This window comes from Copadichromis virginalis, linkage group LG7, assembly GCF_057382275.1.
Source record: "Copadichromis virginalis isolate Kocher_CV1m ecotype Utaka linkage group LG7, C_Virginalis_male_GT1.1, whole genome shotgun sequence".
Taxonomy (NCBI): domain Eukaryota; kingdom Metazoa; phylum Chordata; class Actinopteri; order Cichliformes; family Cichlidae; genus Copadichromis; species Copadichromis virginalis.
Window position 1 is genome coordinate 14,387,635 of NC_140624.1, and position 21,787 is coordinate 14,409,421.

Genomic DNA, 21,787 nt, shown 5'->3' on the forward strand with positions numbered 1-21,787 from the left:
AGACAGGAGTCATTGATAGAAGCTATAAATAAAGAGAGGGAAGAGGGGCTTGTCCTGGATGGGAGTATTTATAGCGCAGGCACACAGCTGTTTACGGGAGGCAGTGCACTTATCAATAAAACCATAAACCCTGAAATACCACTGAATGCACAGTGACCCCCCTCATACATTTCTGGAAAGATGCATCTGAAGTGAAATTAAATCACCTTTATGAGGGGATCAAAGGGATTACTCCCAAGGGTCTTCTATTCTCGGACACAGTAAATGCAAAAGTTGGATCACTTTTCAGTGCTCATATACTTTTTTGTCCTCCTCCCCCTCCCCCGTTTCTCGTGCAGGTTTTTAGTCGCCAATACTCCTTCTTCACTGATTACTAAATAAACACTGAGAAATTATATATTAAAGTTTCATAAGTTTAAGATTGAACATCACATACATTTAAGAAGATTTTTATTTTAATTAATTTGTTTAGCTTTATATTTTTAATCGTCTAAGAAAGAAGCGTGTATTTTATGTCACTGTTTTTTTTTGTTCTATATACTAAGTAGCATTTAGTGGCTGTGTAATGTGTAAGAAAGTTGTGTGATACAGGTGCAGTAGGGCAGACCAGCTGACTGAGGAGCAGGAGGAGGGGCAGGCAGGCAGGCTGGCCGAGGTCCTGCTGCACGCCGACACTGAGCATACTTGAACGGAGGGAAGCTGCGACGCGCACCGCTGCTGCTGGTTCTGAGCCCCCGGCAGCCATCAGACATTCACCTGTCTAGGAGTTTAGCTAGCAAGCTAAATAGTTGAAAGTCTGAAAAAACAAAGTGTCTACAGTTATAAATTAAAGATAGGAGCTGTAACTAGTTGTTGCAGTGGCAGGTTAAAATGTCTATCTTACCGTTCACCCCTCCAGTTGTGAAGAGGCTTCTTGGCTGGAAGAAAGGAGAGCAGAACGGACAGGAGGAAAAATGGTGTGAAAAAGCTGTCAAAAGTCTGGTGAAGAAGTTAAAACGGACGGGACAGCTGGACGAGCTGGAGAAGGCCATCACAACACAGAATGTCAACACAAAATGCCTAACTATACCCAGGTAAAGACAAAGACAGAGCGCTGACTGACTGCCTCTGAATAAGTGAGCTAGCAAGCTAATGCTGGTGACAGCTAGCGTTAGCCCAAGCAGCTAGGTAGTTAGCTAGAGTTGATATTAGCAGATGTTTGTATTTAAAGCAGCTCTATTTTATAGAGAGCAAAGTCAAACTGGCGAATTGCCACATCAAAGACAACATAAAGCGTTTGATGTTATGACATGGATTTTGATTGGACCTGCCGCCAGAATAAAACCAATCGTGCATTGTATTTAGAGCTAACATTAGCTCTATCATCTTATCATCTTAACCCGTGTTAAATAGATACAATTTTGTTCTGCAGATGTTAACTCCTTACAGGCAATTATATATATATATATATATATATATATATATATATAATTATTTGCCTGGTAGCGTTAAAGGAATAATATGGTGTGTTTCAACCCATATATTAGAGTCTGTTATGTTATTTTCCAGCATTAGTTTGCGCAACGATATGATCTGTAGTAAGACCAGCTGTGCAGCATGTAATTGTGAGGCAATGCTGTAGTAGTGAGTGTTTATCTCCGAGCTAGCTTCACCTGCTGACATGCTAACTAGTGCTGCATAAATATGTCCACAGTTCACACATGTGATAAACTGAGAGGGAGTGGTTTGGCTAAGCTGGAGCTTGACTCATAGAGGATGTTTAGACTGTGTGTGTCTGTTCTCTGGGAAAGTTATAATAAGAGTCCAGTTTGGGATTCCCCATATGGGATACCCATCTGTATTAGACCTGCACAATTTGTCAGACATATGAGGTGGACTCACTGGGTGTGACACATCACATTGGAGCCACATAGTTGTATTACCGGTGCTTTGAATCAGTGCACAGAAGTAGACTGATTAGGCACAACATAAAAATCCTTAGTGAAATACTTAACTCTGATCATTTTGTCAGACTGCAGTGTTTTGGTGGTTGCTGGCCGGGATTCATGCGGACAGCACTTTGACATGTAACACCATCTTAAACATGATTACTTGCCTCACTCATCTGGTGGCAGTGGAATCCCTAAGCAGGGACACACTCCACAACATAAAAAAGCAGTTCACAAATGTCTCAACCTGGCATCACACTCCCTGGATTCTTTCCAATCTAATCAAGCATCAGTGGGCAAGAACAGGCCTGATGAAGGAAGACTTTATTCCAGCCTAAAGGGTCTCCTGTCAGTGTCCTGGTGCCAGACAGTCCTGGACATCCCCAGAGGTTTCCCAAAACTGTTTTGTCTGTATGCTGGGTCCTACCCAATATTAGGAAGGTGTTTTTAAGCGTTAAGACAACTCAGTGCATGTGTGCAGTTAAATATGTTTACTCATAAGTAAATGTGTTTACTTATTGTATACAGTCTTCAATCAAAGGACACAAAAAGTAGCCCCTTTCCCTTATAAAGATCTCCCCTTAATGACTAGGTTTGACACCTCAGTATATCCAAACAGACCTGGTTTTGTGACTATTGGGTTCCAAGTGTAGCTGCATAGGCAGAGACCATTCCCATTAATCTCTGATGCACGCCCAATCATTTTGTTCTATAAGCAGGCCTGAAATATGAAAGAACCACTCAGTTCATAAAAGAGATTAAAGGGTTACTCCTTGTTAGCTTTCTATGGGTAAGGAGTTAACATAATGAATGTTGTTACCATTACCTTGAGACCTGTGACAGTCACAGAAAAAATTTGGACCTTAAGCCCCTACTTATTTTATGGTGGCGTTTTGCTGGCATGCTTTGGGTCACCTTATCCCTTTAAAGTGAAAGGTTATACAAGTCAATACAAAGTTGGTTTTAATGATCACTTTATCTTATGATAAAACATTTCAAAATGGCAGTATTCAATTCCAGAATGAGTGTTTCCCTGTTGGCATGAGTGATTAGTAAACGGTTTGATGAGTGTCAGAGTGGTGTAACTCATAAGCTATGTCTTTCAAATCAATTCAGGTCTCCAGTGCCACAATCAAAACACCAAAACAAGATGTAGCATTTTAAGAATGGTGTCCCATCCAGTAGAGGCCCAGGGACTTAAGGGTTGTCCTCACAGGAAGAGACTGGCATAAATTTAGTGGGGGTCTCTGTGGAATGTCAGTAAAATTCAGACAAATGTAAGAGTGAAAGTTGATTCTAAAGGTTAGCAGTACAAAGTGGTTGGTCAGAGTTGAACCTTTTTCAAGTTAGAGGCGAGCCCATTGAAGCAGCTACCAGTAAGAACGAAGGATAATGCTGATTGACAAATTGGGGAGGTGGTAAATATATAAGCGTGTTGTCTAACTGGAACATGGAATGTGATAAACTGCTATATTATGCCAGGTTGTTGCTACAGGTATAGCAATGACAGTAAAGACATTGGTATAACACAAAGCCTGCTATTTAAAAAGATTCTTTGTTTCTTTAGCTTTTGTTCCCACATAAAACAAATAGGGCTGTTCCACACCTTTTTTTCCTCTTAATAATTAGTACAAAAGGAGCTTCAGTGACCCTAACAAGCCTCCAGAAATTTTTTCCAAGCCCTAAAAGGCAGCTTGTAGGCCTGATTGCTAACAAAACTGGGAGTCTCCCATCACAGTAAGTGTGGATGTCAAAGCATGGGTGGTAACCTACATTAAAACCTTTTTCTCAGTTGTTCGGAATGTGCTCTGGGCTCTAGGGAGGGCGTGGGCCACTGTTTGGATTGTGGTTCAAGTTGTCAGTGGGTTCATAGACAGTAGACTTTACAGAATAACAGCTGTGTTGCTATCTTTTGGGGATAGAGTGACTCAGTGATTCTGTATTGCAGCCAGCCTGCATTGTGCTGTACTTTCATCACCTCCTCTAATGTGGCGTGGAGAGAAAGGGGTTGTGAGCATTTAGAGTGGTCAAGTGCTTGCCTGAGGTGCTTGCACCTAGAATGAACTTAACCAGCAGGAAATTATTATGTACCAAAATGTCAAAACTGTGAAACTAAGCGCACCACAATTTTCTGGCATCCATGACTGATTTTAAAGCACCCACAGTAAGTAGAGTAAAAAGTATGAGCTTACTGCAAAGGTTTGCCTTTTAACTGGTCATGTTAAAAAATAGGGGTGCAATGATACTCGTATCGATATTGAACCGTTCGATACAGTGCTTTCGGTTCGGTACGCATATGTATCGAACAATACAAAATTTGTAATTTATTTTATCAACTTTCCTTCTGACAATGCTGTCTGTGTTGAGCGCTCAGTGAATCTGCGTTCGACTACTCCGCCTAGGCTGCACTGTCGAGCGCAGATCCACTGAGCTTCAACACAGACAGCATTGCCAGAAGGAAGAGCGCAGGACAAGCTAGCGAGACAGAAGTTAAGCTCCCCTTGCAACATGGCAAATTGAACCTCCCCCACCCTCATTCAGATCTGGCGTTTGGAATTATTTTGGTTTTCATGTGACGTATGACCCTGAAGGTAAGCGCGTCATGGACTAAAGTAAAACAGTATGTTGGATGTGCCACGCAATGCTCAATTACATGGGTGGGAGCTCGTTAACGTGTTGGCCGTCTAGCCCCACGCACGGGGCGATCAGGGGTAGCTCGTTAACGGAGATTTGCCGTGTTGTGGCGTTAACGTCATTTCAACGAGATTAACGCTGACAGCACTAGTGGGAACACAACGAATATGACTGCCCGTTGACGCTGACATCATCCTAGTGCAAAGACAAGTGGAAGCAGACAAAAACAACAAGCATGCATGCTACAAACTTTACTCGAGTCATTTAGACAGCCGTTAGCACATGATTTATGTTTAATATTGTGGCGAGCTCAGACAAGGTGGAGACGGAGGTGTCGTTTGGTCTTGCTTCCCGTGAGCTAGCCAGGGAGCACAGCCGTTTATTGACATCTGCAGAAGAACACTGCCGCTAGCTAACTGCTCAGCGCGGCAACAGCACAGCAACAACAACAACAACACACAGGGCGCCCTCTGACCCCGGAAGGACACACCGTCGCAGCGAGAAGGCGTCACCCGTCACTATGGCAACATAAACAAAACATAACTGTACAAACAGAACCCCGAACAGCCCTGACCCGCTACATAGCCCCCACCTAAGGGGTCAGTCGTCTCCGACGACCCCACTACCCCACACAAAGTCCTGCAAATGTCCAGGTGCCTTCTTTTGGCGCACCGGCCGGTCACGACCGGCGGGGGAAAAGTCACTCGGGTCAGAACATGGGGTGCCACCATCATCCCACTTCTGACACCAATGTGGCGAGCTCAGACAAGGAGGAGACGGAGGTGTCGTTTGGTCTTGCTTCCCGTGAGCTAGCCAGGGAGCACAGCCGTTTATTGACATCTGCAGAAGAACACTGCCGCTAGCTAACTGCTCAGCGCGGCAACCGCACAGCAACAACAACAACACCACACAGGGCGCCCTCTGACCCCGGAAGAACACACCGTCGCATCGAGAGGGCGTCACCCGTCACTATGGCAACATAAACAAAACATAACTGTACAAACAGAACCCCGAACAGCCCTGACCCGCTACAATATGCTGCTGAGAATATAGCCCAGAAGAAGTGTATAGTATTGCTTTTATTTTGGAAAGAGCCTCTGTAATAAACTCTCTTTTCCAAAGATGAGTGATTCCTCAATCAGATACAGGGCTTGCAAAATCGCTAGCCCGACGTCCCGGGGCTAGCGGTTTTTCCAGTCGGGCTACCAAAATCTATCTCTGCCCTGCCCGTCGGGCTATTGAAGGAAAAATATATGTCAATGCTTTTGCATTCTTTTGGAAATGTAGCTGGGTAATTATGTCATTGGCATCGGTGAGCCACTGTCAATATGTGACATATTGAAATCCCGTTTGAATTTGCGCTTGTTTTTTGCTTTCACTTTGCAATCGCGCGAACTGTGTATAGAGAGCGACAGCACTGATTGGTGAGTGATGATAATTTGCGCACCAATTCCTCTGACATCGTCTTATCAATCGTTAGCTTACTATGCAAACATGACAAGTGAAATCTCCCGCAGCTTAAACATGTGAGAGGTTGATCGCGCAGAGAATCGCTGACCGTTATGCGAGTGGTGTGTAAAAGCAGCAGGATATATATTTCAGTTCTGCTGAGCCAAATAAGACAGGTCAGGGTGAAGAAGTGACAGCCAAAGAAAAGCTTACCACAAAACGGAAAAGTTATGACAAATCAGTCTATAAGGCAAAAAGAAAGTGCAGCTTTATGGTTTCATGGACAAAAGAATTTCTGTGGCTGCAATATGACGAGCTATATAACCGGGGCTGCACATAAGTGGTCCGCAGGTGCGCATTCGCTGTCAAAAAACCCCCCCAAAAAAAACGCGCACAAGATATGAAGTTGCAACGCGTGTTTGCATACATAAGATTTTCTGGAGGAGGACAGACATTTGTTTAGAACTCTTAAAGATATCGAAGAAGCAAGCTCGTTTAAGCAATTACTTTGGTGTTCCTCTACCTCCAAACAAATGTCAGAAGGAGTCCGAACCACAAAAGAAGCATGTATTCTCGGAAAAGTGGTTGCAGGAGGTGAGCTGGCTTCAAACAAATGAAGAATGCACAGAGATGTGGTGCACAATGTGCCGTGAAAATCCCACTCTAGCGGACAAAAACAGTGCCTTTTATATGGACGCAAACGCGCGTTGCAACTTCTTATCTGGTGCGCGTCTTTTATTTTGACAGCGAATGCGCACATGCAGACCACTTATGTGCACCCGTGTAAATAACATAATGTTCTGCCGGGTGCGTTGTTGGTTTTCTCTCGATTCCTGAGTCTACAAGCGCCTCTGTTACTGGGACCAGTCATTTTAAGAAAGGCCCCCATTAGAACCCATGAGAAATGCAAGAAATGCATTATTGCTCAGTCTGCAATATCTTTCCCAGAACAAACACCAATTGAAAATAACATACTAAAAATAAACCTGAAAAATCTGTTTAGAACAGCGTACTATGTTGCAAAGAGTGAACTACCACTGGCAAAATTTAGCAGTCTTTGCAAACTTCAAAAAGCAAATGGCCTAGATCTTGGTTCCACTTGTCTCTTACCCGTGACTTCAGTGGAAATTTCAAATTCAGGATCTGACACAGACTGATTCATGTCCTACACAGTTCTTACAAGTTCATAGAAATTTCTGTTCAATTAGAACCAAGTATTTGAGTTGATGATTGTAATTTTTATACAATGTTGTAATTTGTTTTTCAACAATTTTTTTGATTAATGTTTTGTTTCCTTTACAATATTATACTTTAATGTATAATATTGTAAAGGAAACAAAACATCAATCAAAAAATTGCTCTCTTTTTTATTCGGGCTACTTACATTTATTTTGGGCTACCAAAAACTGAAGAGTCCCTGCCCGAAGGGCTACCAGGGATTTTGAAATTTTGAGAGCCCTGAGATATATTTATTTTTTAAATTACTTTTTTTTCAGTAACATTAAATTAAAAAACTGTACTTTTGAGTTAAAATATATATTTATAATTTTAATAAATGACAAATTAAAAAGGCATGAACATTTTTTTGTATCGAAAAAATATCGAACCGTGACACCAAAGTATCGAACCAAACCGAACCGTGAATTTTGTGTATCGTTGCACCCCTATTAAAAAAGTTAAGTTCATTGGTATTATAATGTAAACCTCTCTTGTTTACTGTAGATTTCAAATATATTGGTAATGGGTTGTGTTTCTTGCCCTTAGGTAAGCATTTAATTAATGCCACTGTTAAAATAATTCAGTTATTTTTTGGAGTTTTGTTAATGATTGGCCTATTATGAAATTATACTAATACTTACTTTTAACCTTGATATCATTCACTCAAGCAGAAAATACATTTCTCTTTATCAAATGACCACAAATAAGAGGAAATTGCAAAAACTTAGGTTAAATAAGACAAAACATCTGGGTTAGCTTAACTACATGTGGCAAAGCCATGCTTGCGAGCATAATGGGAAGCCAGAAACAACCCTGATTATTTAAGATGGTGTGGAACCCAACATTGATAAAAGATATCTTATAAAACCGGACGTAGACAGTATGTCTGTTCATATTCTTGCATTTGTTAGATTAATATTATTGTTTATTACACTATATTGGCTATAGGATCATTTTGAATTATTGACCCTCAAGTTCCATACTGGTGCATTGTTGTATAAAACTACATAAATGCAATGAAGGGACTTGCGTTTTGGTTAAAATGAACAGATGTAAATAAAAACTGAGCAGCTGGTGATACTGAAATCCTAGGTCCATATAGTGTGTGTCTTAACTAGTAGGCCACCAGATGTGCTTTAACAAAGACAAACGTTGTTAACATTTTTTAATGCGCTTCTGCAGATGCAGGCACTTTGCGCTGCACTTGCATTTATTTATGTAGTATAATCAGCTGCTTGTGGTTGCTTCTGGAGTTGGAGTCTTTGACAGAAAGTGGTTTGTCTTCTACTCGGGGGGTGATTTGGTTGGTAGTGTGATGCTCTAACTTCCTGGCTGGTAGATGTACTGTTGTTGTATATTCAGCTAAACAGGAAGGTTGCCTCAACTGGCTGTGTGACATCATGTCAGAGTGGCAAACCAGGGAGACAGAAACTAGCCCAGGCCAGCCTCTCAGCTGAGGCTTGCAAATGCTGACCTAAGCTGACCCAGGAAATAATGCTGCAGGTCATCATAAGGAGGACTGGAGTTCCTTCTATTTTTTAAATACCTGATTGTATTACGCTAATGAAAAGTAAGCTCTGTTACTTACTGATTATAGTAACAATATTGGCAACTGGACCTTGTTTTCTCTCATCTTAAAATGAGATTTTGTCCCTCATTGCTTTATTTGAAATCTTTAACAATGGGGCTCTTGTTTTTTCATTTTAGCCTTTCCGCAGTTCTTCCAGTCGTTCCACCATTTGTCATTTTAGCTACTGGAAAAAACAGAAGTGCCATCCTCTGTTCTGGTTGCACATTTTCCTTGAAGATTTTGCCCCCATTGTGAGGCAAAATTGCATAGTGAACACAAGGCTTATAGAGAACAAAATTAAATGTGGATATTGTCATTATACTAAACCATTAAAATTCTGTGGTCTGTTTTGTATGTCTGAAAAATAAAACCACCCTTTTAGGTATTGCATTGCTAACTGGGCCTCACTGGGTCCTTGTGTGTCAGTCTCACTGAGCATCTCTACATGAAGCTACAAAAATGACAAGAATCTACAGTCCTCATTAAAATAGAGGACATTTTTGAGACTCTTGTATAGCTGTTACAAAAACAATCTTGCAGAATGTGTCCTGCAGATGGTATTGCTTTCAAGGAGCTCTTAGTGTTATGTCTTAGTTCAGAGAGACATGGGTGGAGAGAATCAGGATAGAACCTGATTTTGGTTCTATCCTGGTTTTGGTTTTGGTTGGTTTTGGTTGAAAATAAGATGTATGAGCCACATTGTGTTGTGATTCAAGGGACGAGCTGGAGGGACAGTAGGTCATGTGAGTGTTGAAAATAAAAATACCACCTTTTTCCATAATGTGAATAACAAAAGAACAAGTAATGTGTGCACAATGTGAGCAGAGTGTCTGTTATTACGTCTCTAAAACAGTGTTATTAGTGCCCGTTATCCCAGGTAGTAAAGAGTACCTTAAAGACACATAAGTCTTCTTAGTGTCTTGCAACATCAACAACTAAATCAATGTTCAAGAGACCCAGAAGGTTGGTGGGTTACATTAAATCACCGTGCAAAGGAACGTACATGCTGGACTTAAAAAGGGCAACGCCCAAGTAAATTCACTGATTAACTTTATGTGCTGGATCACTCCAATCAGCAGTGAGTGTAGACAGGAAGCAGAGTGATTGGCACTTAGGTCATTGGGCCATTCACAGTTGAGGGAGGGACAGCACAGCAGAATCTACGTTGGGTCAAAAAACTCATCATTGAAAAAAAAAAGTTTTTCCAGTTCATTTTAAGAAGTTAATGCATAAAAAGATTATTTGTGCACTTAAAACTTGGCCAAAGAATGAAAACCACTTTTCATGTTGCACAGCTCCACAATAAACTGAAATGTTAAGTCATCAAAAAGTTACCCCACACTGAGATTCCAAGACAATCCTTCCTTTGCATTTTTTTAAATTTCAGTTACATGAGGGTATACATAGGTTTACACTACAAAGGTACCATAACCTCCTAGGACCTGGCGTCCACATATGTGGACATCACATTTTTGGTTATTTAGACCCAAATACTCAATTTTGCTCTACAAGGGCCTGATATCCACTTACGAGGACATTATACTGCTACTGTTCTATTGAAATTTTAAACAAATATCCTAATTTGTGGCTCTCATTTTTCTTAGAAACGAAAATTTGGTAAAAAAAAAAAATAATAAAATCTGGTAATTCTTTGTTTTTACATTCATCGGGGCCCAATATGCCCAAATATCAAAGATAAATTAAAAATGCATGCTGTGGAAGAGTTCGGGTCTTAGGAGGTTAAGTACTTAAATATTATTATTAGTTTTAACGAAAGCTGCTTCATGGTTGGCCTTTTCCACTTCAAATGTAAAAATAGACATTTACATTCTGTTATTATTAACCCAGGTGTCAGTAGAATTGGGGCCCTGTTTTATTCTTGGACATATTTTGTGAGCTGTATTGAAGATGAAAAATATTTTAGTGAAACAATTGAGGGTAAACCAGCACAGAGTGACTAAATTTAATCTGAATGTTTTATATTTCGACTGTGATGTCTTTCAGGTCTTTGGATGGACGTCTGCAGGTTTCCCACAGAAAAGGTCTTCCTCATGTGATCTACTGCCGCTTGTGGCGCTGGCCGGATCTGCAGTCCCACCATGAACTCAGAGCTGCCGACCACTGTGAATTTGCCTTTCACACCAAGAAGGATGAAGTATGTGTCAACCCCTATCACTACCAGAGGGTGGAGACACCAAGTGAGTGTTCTTAATTGCTACGTGTTCCACATGATTGTAGTTAAATTAAAGCTTTCTCCAAACTGGGTACAGAACTGATCTGATCCACTGTCTCCAGTTTTGCCTCCCGTTCTAGTGCCACGACATACAGACATCCCTGCCGAGTTCCCACCACTGGATGACTACAGCCCATCCATCCCTGAAAACACCAATTTTCCCGCTGGCATTGAGCCCCAGAACAACTATATTCCTGGTGAGGGGAAAAAAAAGCAAAAAACACATCCCACTCATTCTTGACTCGGTCTCTAAATTATTTTTCTCAGGGATGATTTAGTTTGTGGCTCATGCCCCAAAAATGTTGTTCCTGAGTGCAGTTTTTATATTATATTAAAATATTGTATTTGTGTAGTTGTATCACAGAAGCAGTTTAAACACGCAAAAGAACAATGATGTGTGCTTAACCCATGTGTTACAGAAACTCCCCCACCAGGGTACCTGAGTGAGGATGGTGAGACAAATGATCACCAGCTTAACCACAGCATGGACACAAGTGAGTCACCTGACTGTACACACACCTGAAGCTTATACTACTCTAATTACAGCTTATAATGGTCATGAACCCATCTTCTATTACCACTCTGTTTCAGGTTCACCCAGCCTGTCACCCAATCCTGTATCCCCTGCAAACAATAATCCTGGTAAGTAACATCAGTCAGTCAAGTTTACTCAGCTTTAGCTCCTGGACATATTTTAAGTTATGTGCGCCAATAGAAATTTCAGCCATTCATTTAAAATCCAGTGTTTAATCTGGATTTGAAGTTTTTTGCTTGTTAGGAAAAAGCTTATTACACCCTCCAAGATATATGTATATATAACAAAACTGAGCAGTAACAGAACTGCCCAATAGTGAATGGGAAAAAAATTGATAATAACATATTTAAAAAGAAACTTTATAAATGGTTCTCCAGTTATTACGAAAGTCAAACCTGTAGTAATGATATCATTAAAAGTACAAGTGCTGTAATAGAATATTTGCACTTAATTCATGTGTTAGAGCCTGTCATCGCTAAAGTGTGTGTCATGCAACAGAGCCTATAAAACAAATTGAATGGTCAAAGCTATCATAAGGATTTTGAGGTGTGTTGCTTTATTCAAATTTGAGGAGCGCAAGGGATTTAACTGGGTTTTTTTCTCCATATGTTTGTCTGTATTTGGAATAGTAGAGATGAGAAGTTGGCAAAAGAGCCATTTAGTTTTCAAACCGTTAAAACGGTCAAAGTTCCTTAACTAGCATGGATGACAATAATTTAATTAGGCTTGCTTTTTTCTCTTGAATTCACATGAAAACTGAATTTTTTCAAACACTAAGTGGTTTTTATTTATTTCTACAAGGTAACTACCCTTTTCTGATTTTCTTTATTTGGTTAGTGTAATTGGTCATATTTCAATATTTTTAGTCTGATCTCAACCTCTAAATGTAAAATGAACACTTATTGAATTTACTTCAAGAGGGCAATCGCCCCACATGAAAAAACACGGATGCATAATGACTTTATATAGTCTGAAATGGTCACTGTTGTATGAAAACTTGCCACAACTCTACTGTACACATGCTTGTGCTCACTCTTTAATACCTAAATAAATGCTGAAAGACACTGGCTGATAGACACTATCATCATGTACACCTGAACTGCAGATTATTAATTTATAATGGTAAAGAAGCATTTGCATCAGCGGTATGTAGTTATGCTCTATTGGCTGCTCCATTAATAGATGTAAATGGACACTGGGGCTGGGATCCTGGCGGCTCAGTTGGGTAACACACACAACAGTTTTTGGGGGGTTTTTTGGTCACAAGTGACCATATTTAGACAGCAACACCAACAAATGTGGCTAACAGGATGCTTCAATAAACTGTATGGGTGCAATACAATTCCAGTCACCACAACTGAAGCACAAACTTCGTGGACAGTCTGTACTACCGTGCAGGCCACTTTATCTGTCAGACAGTTCCATTGTCATCTTTCAAAAACTACACACACCACAATTACAGTCAAAAGGCACATTTCAGTAACTTAAATTAGAAGAGGTAAACCCTAGCAGTCAGCTATAGTGGCTGTAATTGCTTTTATTGCCCTAGCTCTCACTCAATGTGGCTAAACACCTAATTTTAAAGTCTCCAAAAAAATTCACTATATAAGATATATTAAGAAAAAACATGTATACAAAATTTCGTCATTAGTACAGTTGTTAAGAAGGTGCAAATTAGCTGTTAAGTGAAACATTTTCACATGGGAGTCCATCTCTCTTGTTGCAGCCATTGAAGCAACTGTATTTTATGACACTTCTGCATTGGATCAATGCATCACTTGCATTACTATCCTTGATTTTCTTGTTGGTTTGTTTATTTATTTGTGGAGAACATTATGTTATTTATTTATTTATTTTGGGGGGGTTGGTGTTTTTGAATGTCTGTTTATGAGACTGATGAGCAATATATGCACACACTTGAGTGAGTGGATCGTGTCTGGCTTAGCTTCAGGGCAGTAAGTATGGTATGAATGGAGTCTTTGTGTTTGCTCTGTTCTTATGTGTGGAAAAACCAGCTACATGCAGCTTTAAGATAATGCAGTAAATGTCTGCGTGGCGGGTTATTCTATGTGGAGACAAACTAGGAGGTCCTTGTTTTGTTTTGCTTTTTAAGAAAGGTATTTCATGTCTGGCTGAGGTTATGAAGGTCATGGGAAAGAGCTTTTGGAGAGGAACCAAAGGAAACCTTGTCAGGACTTTGTCATGATGCTGCACCTTCAGCATCAATTTGATGACAGAGCTATTCAACTATTTAATTCTTTCATCATGGAAATAGATTAAACCTGTAAATGTCTCTTTGTCTTACCAGACTTTCAACCTGTGACATATTGTGAATCTGCCTTCTGGTGCTCCATCTCCTATTATGAGTTGAACCAGCGTGTTGGAGAGACCTTCCACGCTTCACAACCCTCCCTTACAGTAGATGGATTCACAGATCCCTCCAACTCCGAACGCTTCTGTCTGGGCTTGCTGTCAAACGTCAACCGCAACTCAGGAGTAGAACTCACACGCAGACACATAGGTATTAACTGTATTTCGAAGCGACGGCATAAATTTGTTCTGATTATATGTGAAGGTTGTTTTATGCTGAGCTAGCTTTTTTTTTCTCCTCTTTTTCCAGGTCGGGGTGTGAGGTTATACTACATCGGGGGTGAGGTGTTTGCAGAATGTCTCAGTGATAGCGCCATCTTTGTCCAAAGCCCTAACTGCAACCAGCGCTATGGGTGGCATCCTGCCACTGTGTGCAAAATACCTCCAGGTCAGCACAACGTGCATACAAACACAAACTCATTAAAGGCAATATGACCAGAGTATGACTGTATAACTGTGTTCTTCTGCTCCTGACATTTATTTTATTCTCTGTGCTAGTAAACCTGATAATAAATATTTTGTTGCTAGGCTGCAACCTGAAGATCTTCAACAACCAGGAGTTTGCTGCGCTGCTCTCTCAGTCAGTCAACCAGGGATTTGAGGCAGTCTACCAACTCACCAGGATGTGTACTATTCGGATGAGTTTTGTTAAGGGTTGGGGAGCTGAGTACAGGTAAATATTTTACTATTTTTCTTATATTACTTACAAAGTATAAGATATTGTTGCATTTGCTTATTATTTGACTGACAGTAAAGTAATACGTGAGAAGGACTGATGTCATGTTGTAGTGGCGTAAATGTGTAATATGGTGTTCTGAAATGGTAGAGGTTGTGTAGTGATTAAAATAAATGTCATTTTCTGGTTAGGTCATTTACAGGTAGTTAATAAATGTCAGTGTACTAAATATTTTGGCTGGTAGATGGCCTGCTTAGAGGTCAGAAGACAAGTTAACATTTAACTGACCCAGCTAGTGAGTGGCTCGTATTACTCATGTCTTTCAAGTCTCTGCCGTGCATTTTTTTCCCTAAACGTGATGTGGAAACTTAAATTGTACACTGCATATACAATCAAATTGAGGTTCAGTGAGTCAACATTTTGTTTATTAGGCAGTAAAATGCTGGAAGAAAAGAATTTGTTCTGTTTGGGAAACATGTGGACAATTGCATCTATTGTAGAACTTATTACACAAATGAATGCACATTATTCTAAAGAGGTTGTTCAACATCTTCATTCATAATTGGAGAAGTGAGGAATAAAAGAAGAAAAACATGACTTTGGGTTGTTGACTGAAGCCGACTTTTAACAGGAAAAGAAGGTGATGGGGGATGGTGTAACTGTGACTCTGTAAGAGAGGAGGAAGAATGCAGCAGGCATGCAGTAGTGAGGGGGGTATGAAGTGGGGTGTGGACATATTTCTAACTGCCTCTGGAAGGGGGATTCCCACTGGACTATGAATGGTGCGTGTTGTATTTCTGGCACCAAACACCTTGGAGAAAAACATCCTCAGAGATACTTGAATGGCTTCAGAAATAGCCCAGAGCTGGCATCACTGTTCGGGAAATTCTTCCAAAAATATGGACTGTATAAGCTATAAGACAACAACCGTTATAATATAGTACAGAAGAAAAGGTTCAGCAATGACAGAAATGTGTGCTTTCCTTCTTTGTGTTCTGCAGACGTCAGACAGTGACCAGCACCCCCTGCTGGATAGAGCTACATCTTAATGGTCCCCTTCAGTGGTTGGACAAGGTCCTCACACAGATGGGCTCCCCCAGCATCCACTGCTCTAGTGTGTCCTAGGAGCAGCCCTCCTTCCCATCCACACTCAAACCCCCCCATAGGAATCAATCCACAGAAACAGCATTTCCCCTGCTGTGTTTGACATTTCTCATCACATGTACAGCACTGTCTTTAGTGTCATTTAGTGTCTCAATTTCATGGTCATTGTAGGACATTTTTATGGGTTTTATTATTTTCAGAAGACAGAAGTGCATCTTCATGATTATTCTTTTACATATTATGTCCATCCTTCCTGTTAATTAACTTTACATTTCACAAAGGAGACTGAAATGTTTGTTTTCCAAGTTGGAAGATATGCAGTTTCAACTTGGCCATCGACATGTTTTAAAACATTTTTGATTCTATGAATTAATCAATATTATGAATAAGCCTTTAGTGTCCCAGCAATCACTGAATTGGGAAGCTTATTTAATAAAAAAAACGATAAATTAACATGAGAAATGTTATTTATAGTGACAGAATATATTTCATTAATATTTTAAGTAGAAGGTACTTTCCTTTATTGATTTATGATCAATAAAGAAACCAATTATCTGATCAGTGAATTGGTATTTTGTCTAGCTTTAAAAAAAAAAACAGTATCAGTGTTTCTGATATAGAGCCCTTGTATTAAAAGTATTTTGCTCAATGAAAGAGACATTTTCTAAGTTATTTTTGCATATTGTCCTGCATGAGAATATATTTTTCTTATTGCCTAAATATGATTGTACATAAATATTTATAGCTTGTGTAATCTGCTAGTCATCCATTGCTTGAAAGAGTGGATCAAAGTGAACTCTGGCATGGGTGGATTCATAGTAAGACTACTTAGATGAACTTTTCAGGTGAGTTGGTTCTGAAGTGTGGCACAGGAATACTGTACCAACCATTAGTGTTATTTGATAACAGGCTCGATGAGTCATTATAGTAGACTGACTGAATCTGGACACCATGTGACTTGAAGTATGAAGTGTACAGTGACCAAGGTTGTGTTCATCTGTTGTTGGCAGTGTGGAGTGAAAACAACAATGCAGGTCTTCTTATGTATTATCAATTGTTAACCAATGGTACACTATGCTCCTTATGGGTAAATGATGCATTTCAAGTTTATTGTGTCACTTTAATGGTTGTGGTAATTTGCTTGTCCACTAAATACTGTATATTACATGTACATTACAATATAAGGCATGTGTAATATGCTCACTGTCCTTGGTCGTTGTCTAAGACGTCACCATGTTAATCCTGCACTCACTCACAGTACATAAGACTGAGTCACCAAGCAATCTATTTAAAGGAGTTACATGGTGCTGAACGGAAACACTGTACTACACAGTACATTAGGTATGTGGTAGGTCTGTATCAGTACTTGAGTTCCTTGATATTCTTTTAGTGGTTTTATGATCCAAGTCTTATGTTTTTGTTTTTTAATGTAGACTAATATTTGTTCTCAAATGTCTAGAATTATCTGTGAAATTTTAATAAATTGCAAAACAGTAAAAAGAGGGCTGCTTCTCTGTAAAAGGAATTATGTATGAAATATAAATGTAAAAAGAACAGTTGCCTCACAGCAGCTGGTGCATTCATTGTACCACTAAATTGACCCTTTCTGTGTTAGGGTGGCAACCTGTCTGGGGTACACTCTGCTTCTCATACATGACCCTGCACCAAGGAGTAAAGTTGCTTGTTGAAACATTATTATACACCGTGACAAAAATTTGAAATTGATATACATAAAGCAGATAAGTGTCCTGTAATAAATGATATCAGGAAACCTGTAGAGGTGACGCGACACTCTTTTGCTAAACGGCATAGTTTGTGATGGTATGTATGTACAGTATAATATATTTTTAAATGTGCTTCTCTACTCATTAAGGCTTGATAAAAATATTAGAAACTCCCCACTGCGCTACATCTAAATTACTTATTTACTGCAGAGTTAATCGCAAAGCACAATACACATATCCTTTTATTTAAGTTGAATAGAGATTGTGAACCCATGTGAGTGTTCACAACAAATAAACCATACTCACTAAATATTAAAATCACAAGGTTTTGTGTTAATTTATTCCAGTGTGCATTATGTCTTTTTAGGATAAGGCACATCATTTACCTTTAAAATATATGTATCAATGTACCTAATAACAAATACACAAACCACATACATTTCATGTCTTTCCCCACCTTCAACACCATCACGTGCTGAGGTTCACTTAGGGCTAAAGTATAGTGAAGAACCCAGGGGAGTAGATTGAGGATCAGGGCCACTCATTTGCTTTTCTTGCAATCAGGAATTCCCATCTGTTTTTTCAATACATCATTTCATGTTAAGAATCCACAGTTTTTAAATATACTAATGCCTACAGTGCCATCTGTAAGCATCTCCACTTTCCAAGTGCAAGCAGGATGTCACGGGATGCTGAATCTTGTGGAAGCCCCAAGAAAAACAGGAGGATCAGGTGAAAGGAGTCCAAGTTACAGCCAGCTACTTTTAGCTTTCTTCTCCCGATGATAACCCATCTATCTCATCTTCATCACCACCGATGGCCATCCAAAATGCTTTTGCCACCTAGAAAGCAGATTGTGGGTAAACAGATCATGTATTGAACTAATGAAGGGTTAAATTAAAACACTAAAGAAAAAAAAAACTTACCTTTTCTGCGTGAACTTTTCTCTGCTCGTGGGGTAATGAAGAAGCTTTGTCTGTAGGTTTAAAATAGAGAAGACCAAAATCATCAGTCAGCCACAATGACATCAGGTGCACTGGCATCCAAATATTTGAGCACTCCTGATGAAAAGTTGATTTGTTGTTTTTTGTTTGTTTCTGAAACCTTGAATGCAAGACTAGAGTTTTTGTGCAATGTAAGTATTCCAAAATCTTAGTAATCTCAGAAATCCTGAAGGTAACTAGCTTGTCTGTGCTTTGGCTTGTTCATAGTAATTGTTCTGGAAACTTGGGCAATGCACATTTCAAGACTTGCATACATATTCTGACTCCTAAAATATTATTCCTACAATAATCAGCCATTGAGTCCTCTACTAAGTAAGAGCGCCTTGTCTTTTGAAGATTAAAAATTTTATGCCCACAATTCAGGATATTGCTTTAAGAAGGCCTTTACTCAGCTGGAACTGGAATTAATGGAACTGATTTACTGTACTTAAAAAGAAAGGAGGGACATCAAAGTGATGTCTGGAAAACAAAGCAAAAAAAAAAAACTTTAAGAGATCTAATCGTAGGATTGCTAGAATCAAAACCCTGTGATGAAAACAAAGGAACTTCAGGAAAATTGAGCAGACTGTGCTTTAATCTACTTGTACAACCACGACCTTCATGGAAGAGATAATTAAAAGCATCAGAAGTTTTCAAATGAACATCTAAATAAACCTAATGATCTCTTTAACTGTTAAGCATATGGGTGGATGGCTTGTGTTACAGCCACTGGCACAAGATAGAGGAAGGATGGATTCAATTATACACCACAAATTCTGCACTGCAGTATCTGCAAACAAAAAGCTCAAGATAAAAAAAGATGATGTTGTTTAACAACATTTTAACAATCCGAAAAACACCTCAAAATCCAACAACAACTACTGAGTGACGAACACTGAAGATTTGTCAGTGGTTCTTGAAATTTCCTGAGCTAAACATCTTCAACAGTTGATGGAGTTTAAAGAAGCTGTGCAGGCCAGAACAAAGATCTGACAAAACTGAAAGATGTTTGCAAAGAAAGGGTGAAAATCCAACAAACAAGAATGGTAAGATGTGTTGCTTACAAAGTACTGACCATGGGGGCTTAAACTTTTTATCATAATCACTTTCTTTTTATTAGTTAAAGTAATCATCTGAAATGCATCAAACTATTTTGAAAATATAATGAAAAACAAAAGCTAAATACATCAAAGATGCTCACTTAGCTATTCAAAGTGAACTCTATAGAAAATATTTAACCTCCACAGGGACAACATACCTTTAAATAAAAAAAAGAAAGAAAGAAAGAAAGAAAGAAAGAAAGAAAAAACAAGATTTGCATATCTTTTTTAAAATTCTCCCATTTACCTTTCATCTCCTTTAATTTGGTAAAAAGCCGTTCAAAGTTATCAACATCTACATCTCCAGTTGTGAGGTTAGCGAGCTCCTGAATGTCCAAATCAGTCATTGCATCTGAGGGAGATCAAAAAAATGTATGTTTATACACATAACTAACAGTTCCAGCAGCAGTATTTTGAGGAATCTGAGAAAAATTGATTCACGACTTAGTAAAGAAAATTCTATCACAAGGCATTCGCTTACCAACTACTGCCTCTTCCTGTGTGTCTGTATTTGTAGTACTTTCTGTATGGTTAGGCTCCTCATTGTTAACGGTGCCCTCTACTGGTAAGCTGGAAGACTACCAAAAAAAATAAAACAGCTTGGATCAGCATGCCTCCACAAAAACGACTTTAAAAAAACATAAATTTAAATTGTATTGATTCAAGCAAGCAAGCAAGCAAGAAAATGCATGAAAAAATACTGTTAAAACCTAAATAAATCGATCATTATCAAAAAAGGAAAACTCCACTGACTGGTGGATCTTGGCAGGTGCGTGGGTTGTTATGTCTGGAAGCCACCAAACTGCTCATCAGACCAAAGCCCTGATTGTGCCCTGTTAGAGATGTAAACTGTCACATGCCATACATGCATACACAGAGTATGTAGTAGTTAAATCAAAGGTTATGTCATCTTACCATCCTTCATTTCCACGCTGGACCACACATTTGCATTGAGAGCCTGAACAATTCTCTTTACACCTGTGGATTCTGGAAAGTCGTCTGATAGAGAAAACAGAATAGTGTGAATGCGGGTGAAAATATTATCAAAACACAAAGAATTGAGATATAAATCTGGGTGATGTCACTGCTCATTTCTCCCATTTGAGAAACTCACCATCCTCATCTGGGAGCTCCTGAGGATTGAGTTCTACGAGCTCAAATGCATGAGCCAAACACCACTGCTGCGCTTCATGTCTGGTGACTCCTACAACATAAATTAGAAGTTGTATCCCCCACGACTTATATGTAAGACAGTGTTTTCTGCAAGCCACATGCAGAGCAAAAAAACTGACCATTTTCACAGACTCTGTCACAGACCAGGATGAGCACCTCTGGCGCAAGATCTTCCACTAACGGGATCCAAGGTTGTAGCTTTTGCAGCCCATCTTTCTGCAAACATAATGGATGATATAAAGGCATGAAGAAACGTGCTGTTTAGACTTATAAATATAACTTCTTATGTCACATACCGCTTTGCTGTCAAAATAAGCGATGAAAGCTTGCATGGACTGGGCAATCTCTGACGACATGTGAAAAGTGCTTGATACAACACAGAGACTGACATCTGCCGTATAATACTTGTTGTTGATGGTCCAAGGGTACCAGACCACTGTTTCCTCTCGCTTTGTCGGCTCGGGTAAAGTCTTCGTACTGAGGATTTCTGAGACAAAAACAAATCTGTTGATCTACACGAACAAAGACGTCAAGCTAAGCTTCTCACGGTGAAAGCTCAAGCAACAGGAATAGTATTAACCTTAATTAGCATTACCATATCGCTTGTATATCAGCCTGGCGAAAGTAAAGGACATAAAATGGCTTAGACGCCTTGAAGAAATTCGCTATTAACCCGAGAAAAAGACATAAAAGGGCTTCCAGATGCTATCGCTTAGTTAGCTCTGTTTAACGTTAGCTTCCTTACTATTATGTTATTTTCACCTTAACTTACGTTTGATTAGTTCTTCTTCTTTAAACTCGCTGTCACAGCTAGTGACAAGCACACATGGGGTGGCTATTTCTGTGTTTTCTTCTGAAGCTGACATTTTAATTATAAATTGGAGAGAAAGCTTCTTCAGCTATTAGCTTAGCGTTACGATGGAAAACTTGGGAGACCTTTCAACTCTGACCGGCCTCTTCCGGTGCACGTTAAACAGTCTTGTGACGTTTAATTGTAAAAATATTTTTCGATCCATCATTGAAACTAAGTAATAATAATAATAATAATAATAAGGATGATGATAATGATAATTATTTAAAAAGCAAAATC

General features: G+C 39.3%; 2 protein-coding genes across 2 annotated transcripts; one reads left to right on the top strand and one right to left on the bottom strand.

The window, feature by feature from the left end:
- Nucleotides 1–787: 787 nt before the first annotated feature.
- On the top strand, nucleotides 788–18,260 carry smad3b (SMAD family member 3b). The gene is made up of 9 exons (XM_085461933.1): nucleotides 788–1,073; nucleotides 10,804–10,997; nucleotides 11,095–11,229; nucleotides 11,452–11,526; nucleotides 11,624–11,674; nucleotides 13,876–14,088; nucleotides 14,188–14,325; nucleotides 14,466–14,610; nucleotides 15,615–18,260. The coding sequence occupies exons 1-9, from the start codon at nucleotides 871–873 to the stop codon at nucleotides 15,736–15,738; spliced, it is 1,278 nt and encodes a 425-aa protein (XP_085318059.1). The 5' UTR covers nucleotides 788–870; the 3' UTR covers nucleotides 15,739–18,260.
- aagab (alpha and gamma adaptin binding protein) lies at nucleotides 17,666–21,674 on the bottom strand. The gene is made up of 10 exons (XM_085461934.1): nucleotides 21,470–21,674; nucleotides 20,994–21,184; nucleotides 20,817–20,913; nucleotides 20,639–20,728; nucleotides 20,440–20,523; nucleotides 20,278–20,357; nucleotides 20,006–20,102; nucleotides 19,772–19,876; nucleotides 18,368–18,417; nucleotides 17,666–18,283 (listed from the first exon to the last, which is right to left on the bottom strand). Exons 1-10 carry the CDS (start codon nucleotides 21,561–21,563, stop codon nucleotides 18,206–18,208), a joined length of 966 nt encoding a protein of 321 aa, XP_085318060.1. The 5' UTR covers nucleotides 21,564–21,674; the 3' UTR covers nucleotides 17,666–18,205.
- Nucleotides 21,675–21,787: the final 113 nt, after the last annotated feature.

Bases quoted from the DNA above. Each gene is read 5' to 3' on its own strand.
- smad3b (XM_085461933.1), top strand. From the start codon at position 871: ATGTCTATCTTACCGTTCACCCCTCCAGTTGTGAAGAGGCTTCTTGGC. The intron at 11,675-13,875 runs GTAAGTAACATC...TTGTCTTACCAG, and splicing joins CCCTGCAAACAATAATCCTG to ACTTTCAACCTGTGACATAT. The intron at 14,611-15,614 runs GTAAATATTTTA...TGTGTTCTGCAG, and splicing joins GGTTGGGGAGCTGAGTACAG to ACGTCAGACAGTGACCAGCA.
- aagab (XM_085461934.1), bottom strand. From the start codon at position 21,563: ATGTCAGCTTCAGAAGAAAACACAGAAATAGCCACCCCATGTGTGCTT. The intron at 21,185-21,469 runs GTAAGTTAAGGT...TTTTTGTCTCAG, and splicing joins AGAAGAAGAACTAATCAAAC to AAATCCTCAGTACGAAGACT. The intron at 20,358-20,439 runs GTAAGATGACAT...CATCTCTAACAG, and splicing joins CAGCGTGGAAATGAAGGATG to GGCACAATCAGGGCTTTGGT.